General features: G+C 50.3%; 4 protein-coding genes across 4 annotated transcripts; 2 read left to right on the top strand and 2 right to left on the bottom strand.

The window, feature by feature from the left end:
• Positions 1-743: 743 nt before the first annotated feature.
• Positions 744-3,474, bottom strand: N7503_009632 (uncharacterized protein; the record flags this gene model as incomplete). Its single annotated transcript, XM_057069178.1, has 3 exons — positions 744-1,734; positions 1,793-2,367; positions 2,425-3,474. The coding sequence occupies 3 exons, from the start codon at positions 3,472-3,474 to the stop codon at positions 744-746; spliced, it is 2,616 nt and encodes an 871-aa protein (XP_056915789.1).
• A 1,399-nt stretch (positions 3,475-4,873) lies between these two features.
• Positions 4,874-6,712, top strand: N7503_009631 (NRAMP family metal ion transporter; the record flags this gene model as incomplete). Its single annotated transcript, XM_057069177.1, has 3 exons — positions 4,874-5,515; positions 5,572-5,843; positions 5,899-6,712. 3 exons carry the CDS (start codon positions 4,874-4,876, stop codon positions 6,710-6,712), a joined length of 1,728 nt encoding a protein of 575 aa, XP_056915788.1.
• A 270-nt stretch (positions 6,713-6,982) lies between these two features.
• N7503_009630 (putative SNF7 family protein (Cta1)) lies at positions 6,983-7,692 on the bottom strand (the record flags this gene model as incomplete). The annotated part of the gene is made up of 2 exons (XM_057069176.1): positions 6,983-7,567; positions 7,627-7,692. 2 exons carry the CDS (start codon positions 7,690-7,692, stop codon positions 6,983-6,985), a joined length of 651 nt encoding a protein of 216 aa, XP_056915787.1.
• A 1,645-nt stretch (positions 7,693-9,337) lies between these two features.
• Positions 9,338-13,164, top strand: N7503_009629 (uncharacterized protein; the record flags this gene model as incomplete). The annotated part of the gene is made up of 3 exons (XM_057069175.1): positions 9,338-11,353; positions 11,407-12,075; positions 12,487-13,164. The coding sequence occupies 3 exons, from the start codon at positions 9,338-9,340 to the stop codon at positions 13,162-13,164; spliced, it is 3,363 nt and encodes a 1,120-aa protein (XP_056915786.1).
• Between the last annotated feature and the right edge of the window lie 584 nt (positions 13,165-13,748).

The raw sequence follows: 13,748 nt of genomic DNA, 5'->3' as shown, positions 1-13,748 counted from the left end.
GAACAAAATCCATACATTTGATTCTGTGAAAACTCAATAGATCTATCCTTCCGAGGCCGCCCCGATCTCGGTCGCGATTGATTATTGACGCGCTTCTTTTGTGATTGACATGTGGACTTGATTGTCGAGAGCGGGATATCTGGATATGCTTTGTGGATGCGGCCATAGGACCACTGAGCTGTATTTCGGAGCTCACAGATCCGAGTCCGCATATACGGATCAAGTTCTTTTCGCTTGCGAGAACTCATTGCAGCAGTAGAGAAGAGAAAATCGAGATTAATCATAAGCGCGTCAAGATACGGGTATTGCGGGGGCGGTGTGGGGAACTATGATTTGTTAGTGCCACAGCACTTATCTCATTGTATAGCCTAGTATAATAATAAGATGTTCAAGATTGAGAACTATGGTTGGATGGGCAAATTTTGGTATTAATCCAATGAGCTGTCATTCAATTCTCATTTCTGTCATCGATTGTCATGAGCGAATCCGGTCGAAACTATGCAACTCCAAACAACACCACGAATGCCAACACCTGAAACCAAAAAAAAAAAATATCAAATAGACCTCAATAGAGCTTCCCCCACTGAGCCAGTACCTAGTAGTACTGGTAAAAGCCTTCTGTAAAATGAACCGTAACGCCAAGTCATGAAACGTCGAGATGGGATGGACATGTTGAAAAAGGGGAAGAGAAGACATAGGAGAGAAAGAAATTAAAAAACCAAACAAGGAGCTTTCCTGTTTAGCTAGAGCCAGCTGCGTAGATCACTCGAAGGTGTCAATGGGCTATGCGCAGCATGGCTGTCTGGCAGATTGAGGGGCAGATTCAGCGCCAACTCCAGCTTTGGTGGCCCTTCGTCAACCAGGCCCTTCTTGGGGCTGCCAGGTGCAGACTTCTTAGGCGACTTGGTGGGAGACCCAGGCTCTCCAGAGCGAGGAGGTCCCTCACGCACCAATGTGTATGGCCAGCCATCCTCCACTGCCGCGGCAACCCAGGTGCGTAGACATTCATGAACGGAAGAGTAGAACTTCTCCTTGCAAGTACGCATGGTACCACCCATGACCTTCTCAAATCCAGAAGCTCGAAGCTCAAAGCGGAGCTGATTGCGCTCATCGATCGTAGGGAGAGAGGCAATAAGACCGTTGAGCAGATCGAGGTGGGCGGCTAAATAATTTGTAGCATCCCACTCAACACCACCCACATACGGAGCTGCGGGAACAGGTGGGCGAGGTGGAGGGAAGTGTCGCTGGGAGAAAAGGCGACTGTCCACTGAGCGTTTTTCGGTGAAGGGATCATCCGACTTGGGGTCTGCCTTGGGCAGTGGGATCACGTTCAAGTGGTGCAGGAAGATCCAGAAGACTTCTTTAGTCACGTTAGTGACTTCTTTGCACCACACGCGGTATGGTCGAGACTGGTATATATTGGCTATAAAAGATACTTGCTGGTTGCCATCAGCTGGTGACGGGTCACGCAGATAGCCCAAAAGCCGCTCAGCACGCTTGACTGGCAACTCGCCAGGAGGGGTTGTAGAGAGTTGCGTGAAGAGCAGGTTGATGATAACCCCTCGAGTTGTGAACTCGCTAGGGCCCTTCTTCTCCTCGTCAAACAGCATCTTCAACAAGGCAGGGAAGAGCTCAGCCTCAATGCTGGTGAGGTGCGCGAGGGCAATGGATGTCGTGCAAAGACCCTTTAGGCAAAGCAGAGCTTCGTGGAGAAGTGTATCCTCATGGTCCTCCCTGGTGAGAAGTTAGTTAGAATTGTAATTGCAATGAATTTAAGGGAGACGCTGCATACCGCCACTCCATCTTCATAATGCGGTAGATGAGCTGTACAATTTCATCCATTCCGCCTTCAGTAATAAAGCCGTTGACCCAGCTGACTGTCTCATTGCGAAGCAGGAGACGTAGCTTGTGCAGCTTGCCTACTTCGATTATCTCCGGTTTTTGGATCTCTCTCAGATAATGCACAAAGTCCGAAGGGTCTGCGGCAGTGTCTACGACGGCTGCCTCGGAGAGAGTCGCAGTCGAGCCACCCGGATGAAGAGTTGTATAAACGCCCACGGGCTGGGAAAGATCCACCGATCGCGGTCGAGCAAAAGTTCCACTTTCTGGGCGGGCCTTCTTGCCGGGGGACGAAGAGCCCCTACCGAATGTGAAACCACGGCTTCTAGATCGTGAGCGGGAACCCTTGCGGTCCTGAGACTTCTGGTCATCTTTGGTCTCCTTTCCGCGTCCGCGGCGACTGTCAGAGGTACCCGCACTGTTAGGGGCACCATTCTCAGTTCGGCCCTTCTGGATGAAGTCAACTTTGATATTGGTGTCAAGAGAGCGCATCTTGTCTCGCATATTGTGGGGAATGTTCCTTGCATCCTAGAAATCGTTAGTTATAAACTCCCTCCTTCAACGGAGTTGTCCCAGTAAACATACCAATAGCTTTTCAAACTCGCTTTCAACATCCTTGGAGTCGAGATGTCGGTGCACATCAGCATCTTTATCCTTGGCATTGAACGCGGAGATTGCAGCTTGCACACGCGATAATCTCTTTGGATTCGCTTCTTTCTCGGGAGACCTAGGTGCCGGAGGCTCAGGCGCCGACATTTTCCTGGCCCTCTCCAGGCCGTGGCTCTTGGACGAGGCACTATCCACCCGGTCAATCGCGTTCGCATCATTCGTGGGTACGCGCTGCAAAGATCCCAGCACATCCTTCACTTTCTTGTTGGCCGTGAAGTTCTCTGACTTGGGGCGCGTCTTGCTCTCGCCTGCTCTCGTCAGCGATGGCTGGGCATAATCATAAAAGTTTCGCTGCTGAGCGGGACTATAGCCCTGGGGTGTATAGAGGGAGAGCTCGTCCGCGACACTTCGGTGCCGGTCTGCAGTTGAATTCTGTCGGGACCGATTGACCTGTTGCTGATACGATGGGACCGACTCTTGAGACCAGACTGGCGATGGCATACTGTCAACCAGTTCAGTTGGGCTGCGATTCTCTTTGTCACGGCTCTGCTTTGAGCCATCTTTGCGGCCCCGCTGTGATCGTTTCAGAATAGCCGAAAGGCTGTTGTTCGATTTGGCCTTCTTGGGTTGCATTTCGTCGGATACTTCGGGCTCCTCGGATCTTCCATCTTTCCGCTCCATGTAGCTTCTCAGCGACTTCAGGGAGACGGCACTCTTCGTCTTCTTATGCAGGGTCCCTTTGCCCTCCTTGTTGCCGAACCTGGTGGCTGGAACGTGGCTATCTCCGGTATCGCGGTTCGGGACGATTTCACCCAGTGGGAGATGACCAGGGGCGGAGGTAGGCTGCTGGGTCCATGGGAAGGGAACGGGATCGGATGTTTTAATCGGTGGGAGCTGTGGCGGCATGGCATCGTCTGCGGACTGATTTCTCTTGTGTTTCGAGGAGAGCATGGCCCGAAAAACGGACGATTTGGGAGCACGGTGAGCATCCTCGAAGATCTGAGGACCGGAAGTAGAAGGAGCCATTGGTATCACCGTTGACCAGCAACTGTGGCACGTTAGAATATGGACCAGCCATCTCGAGGACGCGGGAAGGGACAGCAGTAAACTCACGGGGATGTTTTAATGCAACAAAAAAATCAAACCACGCCCAAATGAAACAAAGAAGCGCAAATGGGTCTTCAAGATACCCAAATCGAAAGGAAGCGCAATGCAAAATAAAAAAGACCAATGCAACGGCTTGAGAAGAAGAATCTGAGAGATGAAAAACAAAGCCGGGCACCCGGGGAATTTGAGTGTCTTGCTGCCAACGGCAACATTGAGGATCAGATCCCCACTTTGATTTGGGTCTGAATAACTAGCGCAGTGAGACGATCCTTGGGGTTGGTTGGATTGCGGGTGGAGGAGTAAACAACGTGCAGTGGGCTTAGTTGCACCGGGCAACGGGCGCTGTTGGCGGTGAACATTTATTCCATCGACATGTCACTCTGCATATCTGCATATTATCTGTTTGGGTTTGGAAGGTTTCTATGGTTTCGATCCCCCCTCATTTCCTGTTCTAGGGCTCTTGCAGTATCCTTGCAGATGGTTTGTTGATGGAGGGGTTCCAGATCTTACTCTTTAAGGTTATATATTTGAACTACTGACTCTACGATACAGGACCCTGCAATACCTTTCCACAGAGCAGTATACCGGGACTAGGTTCATGAAATCATTTCATTTGTTTGTGAATTAAATCTAGGCCAGTTCTCGCGTCATATGATGGAACCACAATATAAGCGCAATGGCAGCTCGCGTGCGCGCCTTTCATCTTGTTGACATCATAGCCCGTTATCGCAGCCCTGTTTACAATTTTCTCCCAGTACCTGTACCCCTCTTGGTTGATGACCACTTTGGAGGTTTATTTTTTTTTTTCATCATACAAGATTAACTGACCTAGGTCATCATTTGATGCACTGCACTTGCCCTCCAGTCTTGTCCAAGATTTTCAATATCGGGGGAAATCGAAATCTGGATTCATTTCCCCGCGGGTGGAAACTCGCGATCCACCGCCGTTTGCGAACGCGGGGCATATGTGTACAATTCCAATAACAGAACGCTCTCGGCCAGATCCTGACCCTTTTTTTAATTTCTTTGGCTAATTAGAATTAAATTGAGACATGCTTAAGGCAACATTGTTCTTCCACCTTTTCCCTTACGTATTGTGTTCACGGTGAGGATTCGGATGGTCTGGGCAGGACCCGCCAATTTTAGACTCATTGGTTCGCGGCGGGAGCCACACGACATCGCCAAAAAAGTCGGGCAGTCCCGGACTCTCCTAAGGTCCTTGTTCGGTTGAACATATACGCCGCCCGATTAGCTTCCGATTCTGCAAGGACTTAATACATCTGCCCGCCCACAAAGTCAGTTGGCCAGCTAAGCAGCCATGAATTGCCCCTCGCGTACCGACGACACTCTTCAGCATCCGGGCTGGAACCAGAGCCCGCCACCCTTCAGTCCGGACATCACCACTCGCAACGACTTCAATGGTATCGCCAATTCTCGTGTGCACCGCAAGAATGCCACCGGTACTGGCACTGCAATAGGAGACGACACATTATCCATAGTCACGCAACCGCTCAGTCGGCAGGACTCTGATCCCGGAACGGAAAAAGTCCCGGACGGCGAGGTGACCGCAGCCTCGGGGTGCAAATCACCCACGAGAGCCAGCGGATCACCTCGCCGTCCTTTCAAAGATTATATTTCTTCTAATGCCCTCCACTGTGCTCGCAGTCTGGTCAAATTTGGTCGTTTCATCGGACCTGGTTTCCTTATTGCTGTTGCCTATATCGATCCGGGCAACTACTCCACCGACGTTGCTGCCGGTGCATCGTACAAATATGCATTGCTGTTCATTGTGCTTCTATCCAACCTTTTTGCTATCCTGTTGCAGTCGCTCTGCATCAAGCTTGGTTCCGTGACTGGTCTTAACCTGGCGGAGAACTGTCGTGAACATCTCCCTCGGTGGTTGGTCTACATCCTCTATGGCCTTTCTGAAGCGGCTATTGTTGCTACTGACATTGCAGAGGTATATATTCATTCAAGGGATGGTGTCATTTCAAACTTTACTAATGGATGACACAGGTGGTTGGTTCAGCAATTGCATTGAATCTACTCTTAAAAATCCCCCTCGTGGCGGGTTGCGCTATCACCTTGGTGGATGTCTTCTTCCTGCTCATCTTCTGGCGCCCCAATGGCTCCATGTGGGGACTGCGTTTATTCGAGTTTTTCGTCATGGGACTGGTCCTGGCGGTCGTTATTTGCTTCTGCATCCAGCTTTCTCTCATCGAGGACCAATCCATCGGAGAGGTTTTCCGTGGCTACCTTCCCTCATCTGCCATCGTCCAATCCGAAGGGTAAGCGCCGGCTAAGAGTTCTAATAACAGAAAATGTACTAACATTATATTATAGTCTTTACCAGAGTTGTGGTATCCTCGGAGCAACTGTCATGCCCCACTCCCTTTTCTTGGGTAGCGGCGTAGTGCAGTCTCGCCTGAAAGAATTTGATGTCACTGCTGGGTATGTGGATTCTACAGTACCACTGGGAAGTAACGGTGGTGAAGTGGAGTACCGACCAACCATCCACGCTATTCGAGGTTGCATGAAGTACTCGATAATTGAGCTGTCGTTGTCTCTCTTCACCTTCGCTCTCTTCGTCAATAGCGCTATCCTCATTGTGGCTGGTGCATCCCTCTATGATGTGCCCGGCGGTGCTTCCGCCGACCTCTTCGGTATTCACAAACTTCTTTCTTCATCTATTTCCCCAGCTGCTGGTCTTATCTTCGCTTTGGCGCTGCTACTGTCTGGTATCTCTGCTGGAATTGTGTGCACCATGGCTGGACAGATGGTGAGCGAGGGAATGCTCAACTGGAGTATTCGACCATGGCTTCGTAGGGTCATCACTCGCTCTATCAGTATCATCCCCAGTATCATCATCGCAGCCGCCGTTGGCAAGGACGGACTGGACAAGACCTTGAACGCCAGCCAAGTTGTTCTTAGTGTCATCTTACCATTTGTATCCGCGCCCCTCATCTGGTTCACATGCTTTAATCGCTACATGAGTGTCCCCGCCGAGCAATCCAGTGGTGTCGATGGCGAGACTGAGGTTGTGCAAGTCTCGATGCGGAATAGTCTATTCACTTCCATCATTGCTGTGCTGGTCTGGCTGCTTATTGTCATCATGAATGTCGCCCTACTTGTTTTGATCGGAATGGGCAAAGCATGATCTACACATTGCATTGCAAGCGTTTTGCTATACCCCATGGATAGTCTTGCCGGCCTGTTTTTACTGCATGAAAGAAGAGATAGACAATAACAAACATTTTAAACGCTACAAATGATCATAATTATCCCGTACTGTGAGCCATAGCCATAGAGCCGAAATGGGCATCGGAACTACTGTATAAAATCCCAATTCAGCTCCATCGCCCGAGACCCTGAACCCATAAATCAGAGGGCCATTTAGGTTCGACTTCAGATCCAGCGTTAAACAAGATTATCCAAGACCGCCGGCAGCCTCTTTAACCTTGGCCTGCTCCGGTGCCTCATCAATGAATTGCGGTGGCGCAACCTCATCCTGCAAGAAGCTCGGCATCGCATTTTCACCCATTTCCGTCTCAAACATAGACTCCTCCCCAAGAGCCTCCAGCTCAGCATCCAAGTCCGCCTCATCGACCTCCTCAGGTAAATCATAAGCCCGAGAAATACTCTCCTGGATCTCATTGCCAACCTCCATCAAATCTGCCATCTCGTCCTGCATGCGCTCGATCTGGTCGATGTCCACCTTGCCATACTGCTTTTTTAATTCCTTGGTGGTCGTCTTCATGGCGTCGACAGTTGTCATCACGTTCTTCAGGTTATCCTGCATCATGCCTGCTTGCTCCATGTTCCATGATTGCTGGGAGAGCTGGTCCCGTTGCCCCTCGTATTGTTTGCGGCGTTGCAGCACTTTCAGTGCTTTTTGGCGGAGAGCATTTTTTCCAGGCCCGTCGCGCATTTTAGAAAGTTTGGCTTGGTATGTTGCGAGTTCGGAGTTAAGGGCAGAGAGCTTTACATCGATGCTGGCGACGCGGTCGTCAACCTGAGTTTGGGTGGTTAAGTTAGCTGAAGTTGTGGTAAGGTGTTGGGATCAATATGTACCTTGCTGATCGCGCCGTCTAGAGTGGGCTTAGGAGCCGCGCTCTTGGTGCCGAACAGACGATTCATTGTGACAGACCGAGATTAAGCTCAAGGGAGGGGCAAGAGGGACGGTTTGATGGTTGAGTGGTTGTAGGTTCCCGCTCTCTAGGCTCCTGACCAAGTGATAGGCAAGCTCAGTTAGAAGCAAGATACGTGATTTTGTTTTCGTCGTGCAATGAGTAAACTGGTAGCACTCAAAACGATCGACTACAATTACAGGCACCAATAATGATAATGCGGAGGGCCGACGTCAGATTAATGCCTGAATACCTGAGGCACTAAATACACGTGATAACCAGCCTTATGAAGTTGAGATGAATTAGTCGCGCGTGAACGACTTATAGTACTGGTGGAGTATGGAGTGTATTATGATCATATATATATCACATAGTCAGGCGTTCGACATTTACACATGAAATTATCAGGCGGATGCCATCAGGTGTCCAACTTGGGAGTAGATTGGGCACTGGCGGGACGTACTGAGTACCTCGCCCCACGCTGGATCTAGCGAGAACGGGAGGTACGTGGTACCCACGCCTGGGCCATCTCCCATGTTTCAGATGACCTCGAGAATGATATCTGAAAATCAAAATCGGCTCAACAGTTTCGATGATTTACGTGCAGTTTCTCAACATCTTGATTATTGACCAATATTGAAATTCTCCGGACTTGGATTAAGCGCACGAGGTGACGCCTCCGACTCTGCAGGGCCCGGATGTGGACTTAGATTTCTACCATATCCGATGCCGAGGGGATATTACAATCCCTCATTCCTAGAGATTACAATTGATTTTTCCTTATTGTACCCAGTCTATGAAATACAAAAGTCATCCTTTTGACTCCTGTAGATTTCGTGTAATATTTAATGAACTTGACGGCCATAGTCGTAGATATAATTGCTTTGTAAGGAGGCAGCTTATCTGCCGCTGGTCGGGGCTACGATCCCCGCGCAGATGATTACATGTGTGTGCTGTTAAGTCCGCCCCTGCACTCGTGCGAATCTCTCTGACCAGCTTCATCTCTCACCCTCTCTTGCGCCCTTCCCCTTGTTTCTTCCTGGATGGACCGCGCCAAGAGAATACTTTACATACTCATCGTGTGAACTCTCTCTCCCCTCTTCCTCATTTCTTCACTCCTCCACTTCTTCCCATTCCCGCCCTCCCAAAAACTCACACCGGAGGGCAACTGAATTACCCTTCTCGTCACTCACTTACCGAAGTTTGTATGTCTCAAAATTGTCCCTTCTAGCTTTCTGGCCTTTCCCTAGTGCTGTCTTGCGTTTCCCCACCTGATTCTGCCATATCTCATGGGAATCGAATCCCGTGAGATCTAGCCGCAGCTCGGGTGCACACACCACCAGCGTCGTCATTGATGCAACCGATCCGAATATCGCGCTGACCTTCCGAATCAACAGCGCAAGCTTCGCCCGGCCCTATACCCTTTTGCACTCCCAAGCACTTTCCCCGTGACAGCCAAGTTTCGTCCACCCCCGCTTTCCGCTGCGACAACCCTGTGTGTGGACAACGACGGTGGTTCACCCTGCGGAAAAATCCATTCCTTCCCGCATCCTACAGCCAACGCCCGTGTACCATAGACCGCTCCGTTACGATATCTCGGAGACTTACGACTTGAAACGTCCCATGAATCGTCCTTTCCGGCTATATACTTCATCATGTTCTGGCGTTTTGGGGGATATGCAAGTATCTCCAGCATCGATACCCTTCTCGAAAAACCCGAGGTCACCGTCGAGGAACTACTGGATGAGCCCGAGATCATCCAAGAACTCAAACAGCATAATACGAAACTCATAGAATATCTGCGCGAGGACCATGTCTTGAAACGGCTTATGGACTACGTGACAGCACCGAGCTTGGTGAACGACGATGACGATGACGACGACGAAGAAGAAGAAGAAGAAAATGCCAATGAGAAAGATGCTTCCAAAGATGCAGGCTCAGCAGAGCAAACGAACAACAACGACAAGGATGAGGAAAAGGAGTCGGATCCCTTGAAGAGTGTTCTGGATGCGGATGACCTGGAGAGGGTCGAGAAGTCGCGCTTGAAGCACGCCTACGTGGCCTGTGAGATTCTGTCATCGGAGACATGGACCATTCTCGAAACCATCATGGAGAACCCGGCATATCTGCGCGACTTCTGGGGATTCCTTCGACGGCCGGCGCCTCTCGACTCCCTGCAGGCAAGCTATTTCACCAAAGTGAATGAGACGCTACTTGATAAAAAGACGGAGGAGATGCTGGATCTTCTGAAAACCCTTGATGGAATTGTACCTGCTCTGCTGCAGCACATTGATAACCCCATGGTCATGGACCTCCTGCTCAAGATCATCAGCCTGGAAAAGGCGGAGGGTGGTCAAGGCACCGTTGACTGGCTCCGGTCCCAGAATCTGATCCCAACTCTTCTCTCCTTCTTGTCTCCGGATCACCCTGCGTCGGTCCAGACGTCCGCGGGCGACTTCCTAAAAGCGATCATCACCATCTCCGCAAATGCGACACCCAATGATCAATCGTGCATTGGTCCCAACAGTCTCACCCGTCAGCTAGTTTCGGCGGAGTGTGTGCAACAACTCGTGGAGGCTATGCTCAAGGGCGGTAACCCATTGACGGTGGGTGTGGGCATTGTGATCGAAGTTATTCGCAAGAATAATTCAGACTATGATCCCGAGCACCTCGGAAGTCCTGAATCAATGCCGACGCCTTACGACCCAATTTATCTCGGCAACCTTCTGCGCGCATTCGCGAAGCATATTCCCGACTTTATGGCTCTGATTCAGAGTCCGAAACACACCATTCACGATGGGAAAACCTTCAAGACCGTCGAACGAGGCCGATTGAACTCTGCTTGGGGTGGCAAGATTGAGCCGCTGGGCTTTGATCGGTTCAAAACTTGTGAACTGATGGCTGAACTATTGCATTGTAGTAACATGGGTCTCCTCAACGAGCCTGGTAGCGACGAGTATGTCCAGCATCGCGATGCCGAGCGTGAGAGGCTGATCAAGGAGGGTTACTTCAACCCGCTTCGGGATGAGCAATCTGGTATGGAGTATAATGATACCACGGCAGACTTTACCAACGGATCCGCCCTGGACTCTGGATCACCCGAAGATATTAAGGGTACATATATGGCTCGGGCAGGTGAAGAAGAAGGATTCGAGGACGTTGGCGCCTCTGGTGTGCTTGTTGGCGGGAAGGAAGGGGATCAGCAAACTGAGAAGGAAGCCACTTCTTTGGAGCAGACTGCAGTCTCACAAGAGGGCTCGGCTGTTGATACACCTTCTACCTCTTCCCAAATCACCCCTGAATCTTCCGAGGCCCAGTCATCTGCTACCGGTCTTGCGGATCAGATAAGTGAGATTCAGCTTGAGAGCGAGCAACAAAAGTCAACCCCACAGGTTGAAAATGAGCAGCCTGCAGTGTCAGCTCAGCCGGAAGATGTCCCACCTCCGCTCTTTACATCGAAAGAGCAGCCCTCAGAGCCGGCTTCCGACCCTGCTGACCAAGCAGAGGGTTCCTCTGTGATTACTGAGCCCGCCCAGGAAACCACTCGCAACGATGGTAGTGCAGAAGACCCTGCCGAGCAGTATATTCAATATGACACGGACGGGCACCCGGTGGTTGGAGACTACTTGAAAATCAAGTTCGTTGAGAACAAGGTTGTCCCGACGATTTTGGTGAGTTATAATTGTATCAAATTTTTTGGGGCCCCATCTAATTGTATCTCTAGGGTTTCTTCTTCCGGTTCCCATGGAACAACTTCCTCCATAATGTTGTGTACGATGTGATCCAGCAGGTTTTCAACGGACCCATGGAGCGTGGTTACAACCGGGCTCTCGCAATCAATGTCTTCGAAACCGGTCAGATCACGACCGCTATCATCGAGGGCCAGAAGCGCAGTGATGAGGCACAGAAGACTAAGCAGATTCGTCTTGGCTACATGGGTCATTTGACTCTTGTCGCCGAAGAGGTTGTCAAGTTCAGTGAACGTCACCCGCCGGAGTTGCTTTCTCGTTCTGTTATGGAATCAGTTCTGAACCCGGATTGGATTGATTACGTTGAGCAGACGCTTTCCGAAACCCGGGAGCGAGACAATGCCATTCTGGGAGGCGTTCGCCCAGATATGTCAGTTGGGTCTCGCCAAGCAGCTATCAGCTCAAACCAGGGATTTAGCAACTCAAATGCTCTCGCTGAAGCAGGCCTAAATGGTGGGATTGGTAACTCCACTTTCCAAGGGTTTGACTTGAACCAAGGGAGTGTTTCCGGTGGAGCATTTGGGGCTGGCGGTCCCTCTCTCCTGAGTGGGTTTGCCAGCTCGAGTGACGACGACGAGGATGAAGATTTGGAGGATCAGGACAACAGAGATGCTGCCAATGCCGACCACGGCGATTCCGAAAATGTGGGTACTCTCCTTCCGACCAAACCATGACGAGCGATTCGCGACTGATGTGCGCATATGCCACACGTCCATCCTCTCCTTCCCCTGCCCTCTAGTTTTGTAACGGCAACGATTCAATGACCTGGATAATGTTGCAAGTTGGGCGATGGGAGCTTAAGCAGAAGGCGAAAATGCTTTGGACCACCATATGATTGGTACGCTGCGCTTTTCACCAGAGATGTATTCGTTTCGTCAGCGACTCTTCTTCGTCTGTGTTGTCCCTCTGTCGATTGCTATTGATATCGCTGGTATAATTGCCTATAAACATGGTGTTGCACATAGGAAATGATTTGATGCCTTGCCAGCTTGAGAGGAACCGCCGTCCAGTTATGTTATGGTTTCCGTGTTCTAAGCTGACATGATTCTTACCAGCTATCCATGAATTCGATAAGCCAACCAATTCCCATTTTGCCACCACCCCCAGCTCCGTTGAGTACGGGTCCATCCCGTGCTCGAAGACAGCTGGCAGCACGCCTAGCAGCCCAAAAACAGCAAGCGGCTGAAAATGAAGATGGAGAAGCGGCGGACGACAGGGTTCATGAGGCTGAGAGCAGAGACTCCCAGTGGCCGAGCAATCCATTCGTCATTGCCGGCATTGACGATGATGCCGAGGGAGGCAACACTGCGTTCCCCAACGCAGACTTTGGGTCAAACGCCGATCAGACCTTTGCTTCAGGGTTCCATGAAGGCGGGTTCAGTCCACCGGATACACTGTCTAACTCCTCTGATGAGGATGGAGACAGCCACGCAGAGGCAATGAGGCGACGTGTCCGCGTACCCCTTGAAGTCGATGAAGATGACGATGACATGGGTGAAATGGTCGGACCCAGCGCCACCGGCATGATCGATTCAGATGAGGAGGAAGATGCCATCATTAACGAATCACTGGGTTACTCCAACCTGCCGCATCCCAACCGATACACCGGATTTCGCCGGCCACGGGCTGTGAGTTCCCACTTCGATGACGAACAAAATGACAGTAGTGATGGTGAGGATGACGGGCTGGTGGAGATCTTAGTCCCAGGCCGCAAATCTTCTACTTCAAACTAATATCGGAATGGTCTGCCTGTCTTAATGTTCCTTTCTACTTTCACGTCTGCATTTCCGCGCCTATTTACTTCATTGCGTGCATGCACGATGATGTTTTTCAACTATTAGGGAGAATTGCATGGGTGCTCAGGTATTCATTTCCTTTTCTCAAATCTTTTCTTCTATTTCTTCATACTTGGCTGGTTCGGGATGTTTACGTGCTGTTTTCATGGCGCGACCTTTGTACATATTTTCCATATCTGGATAATCTCTGGGGAGGACTACATCTGATGACCGTCGAGTTCGTCTGCATGGAACTTTTATGTGTTTTCCTTTCGATGTCGAGCTGTGGTACGCATCACGGGGTGATTTTCTATGGGGTTATGGCTCTGATGCTCTGGATTGGGTGGTTGATGTCCTTGTACGATATGTTTGATAGAGAGAGAGAGAGGTGAATTGATGCTTTTAGTTCATAAGTTCATCTCAGAACCATTAAATCTATGGCCAATACTTCCTGAGGTTTGAGGTTGCTTACCTACGCATAATTATTGTTGGATGTTGTAGTGTTCATTATGTATAGTTAAACCATATCTTCTCTTGCGGCA

Source organism: Penicillium pulvis (genome assembly GCF_028828015.1).
Source record: "Penicillium pulvis strain IBT 33274 chromosome Unknown scaffold_8_segment0_segment0, whole genome shotgun sequence".
Classification (NCBI taxonomy): domain Eukaryota; kingdom Fungi; phylum Ascomycota; class Eurotiomycetes; order Eurotiales; family Aspergillaceae; genus Penicillium; species Penicillium pulvis.
Note: the sequence above shows the minus strand (reverse complement) of the source record. Positions and strands in the feature narration are given on the sequence as shown.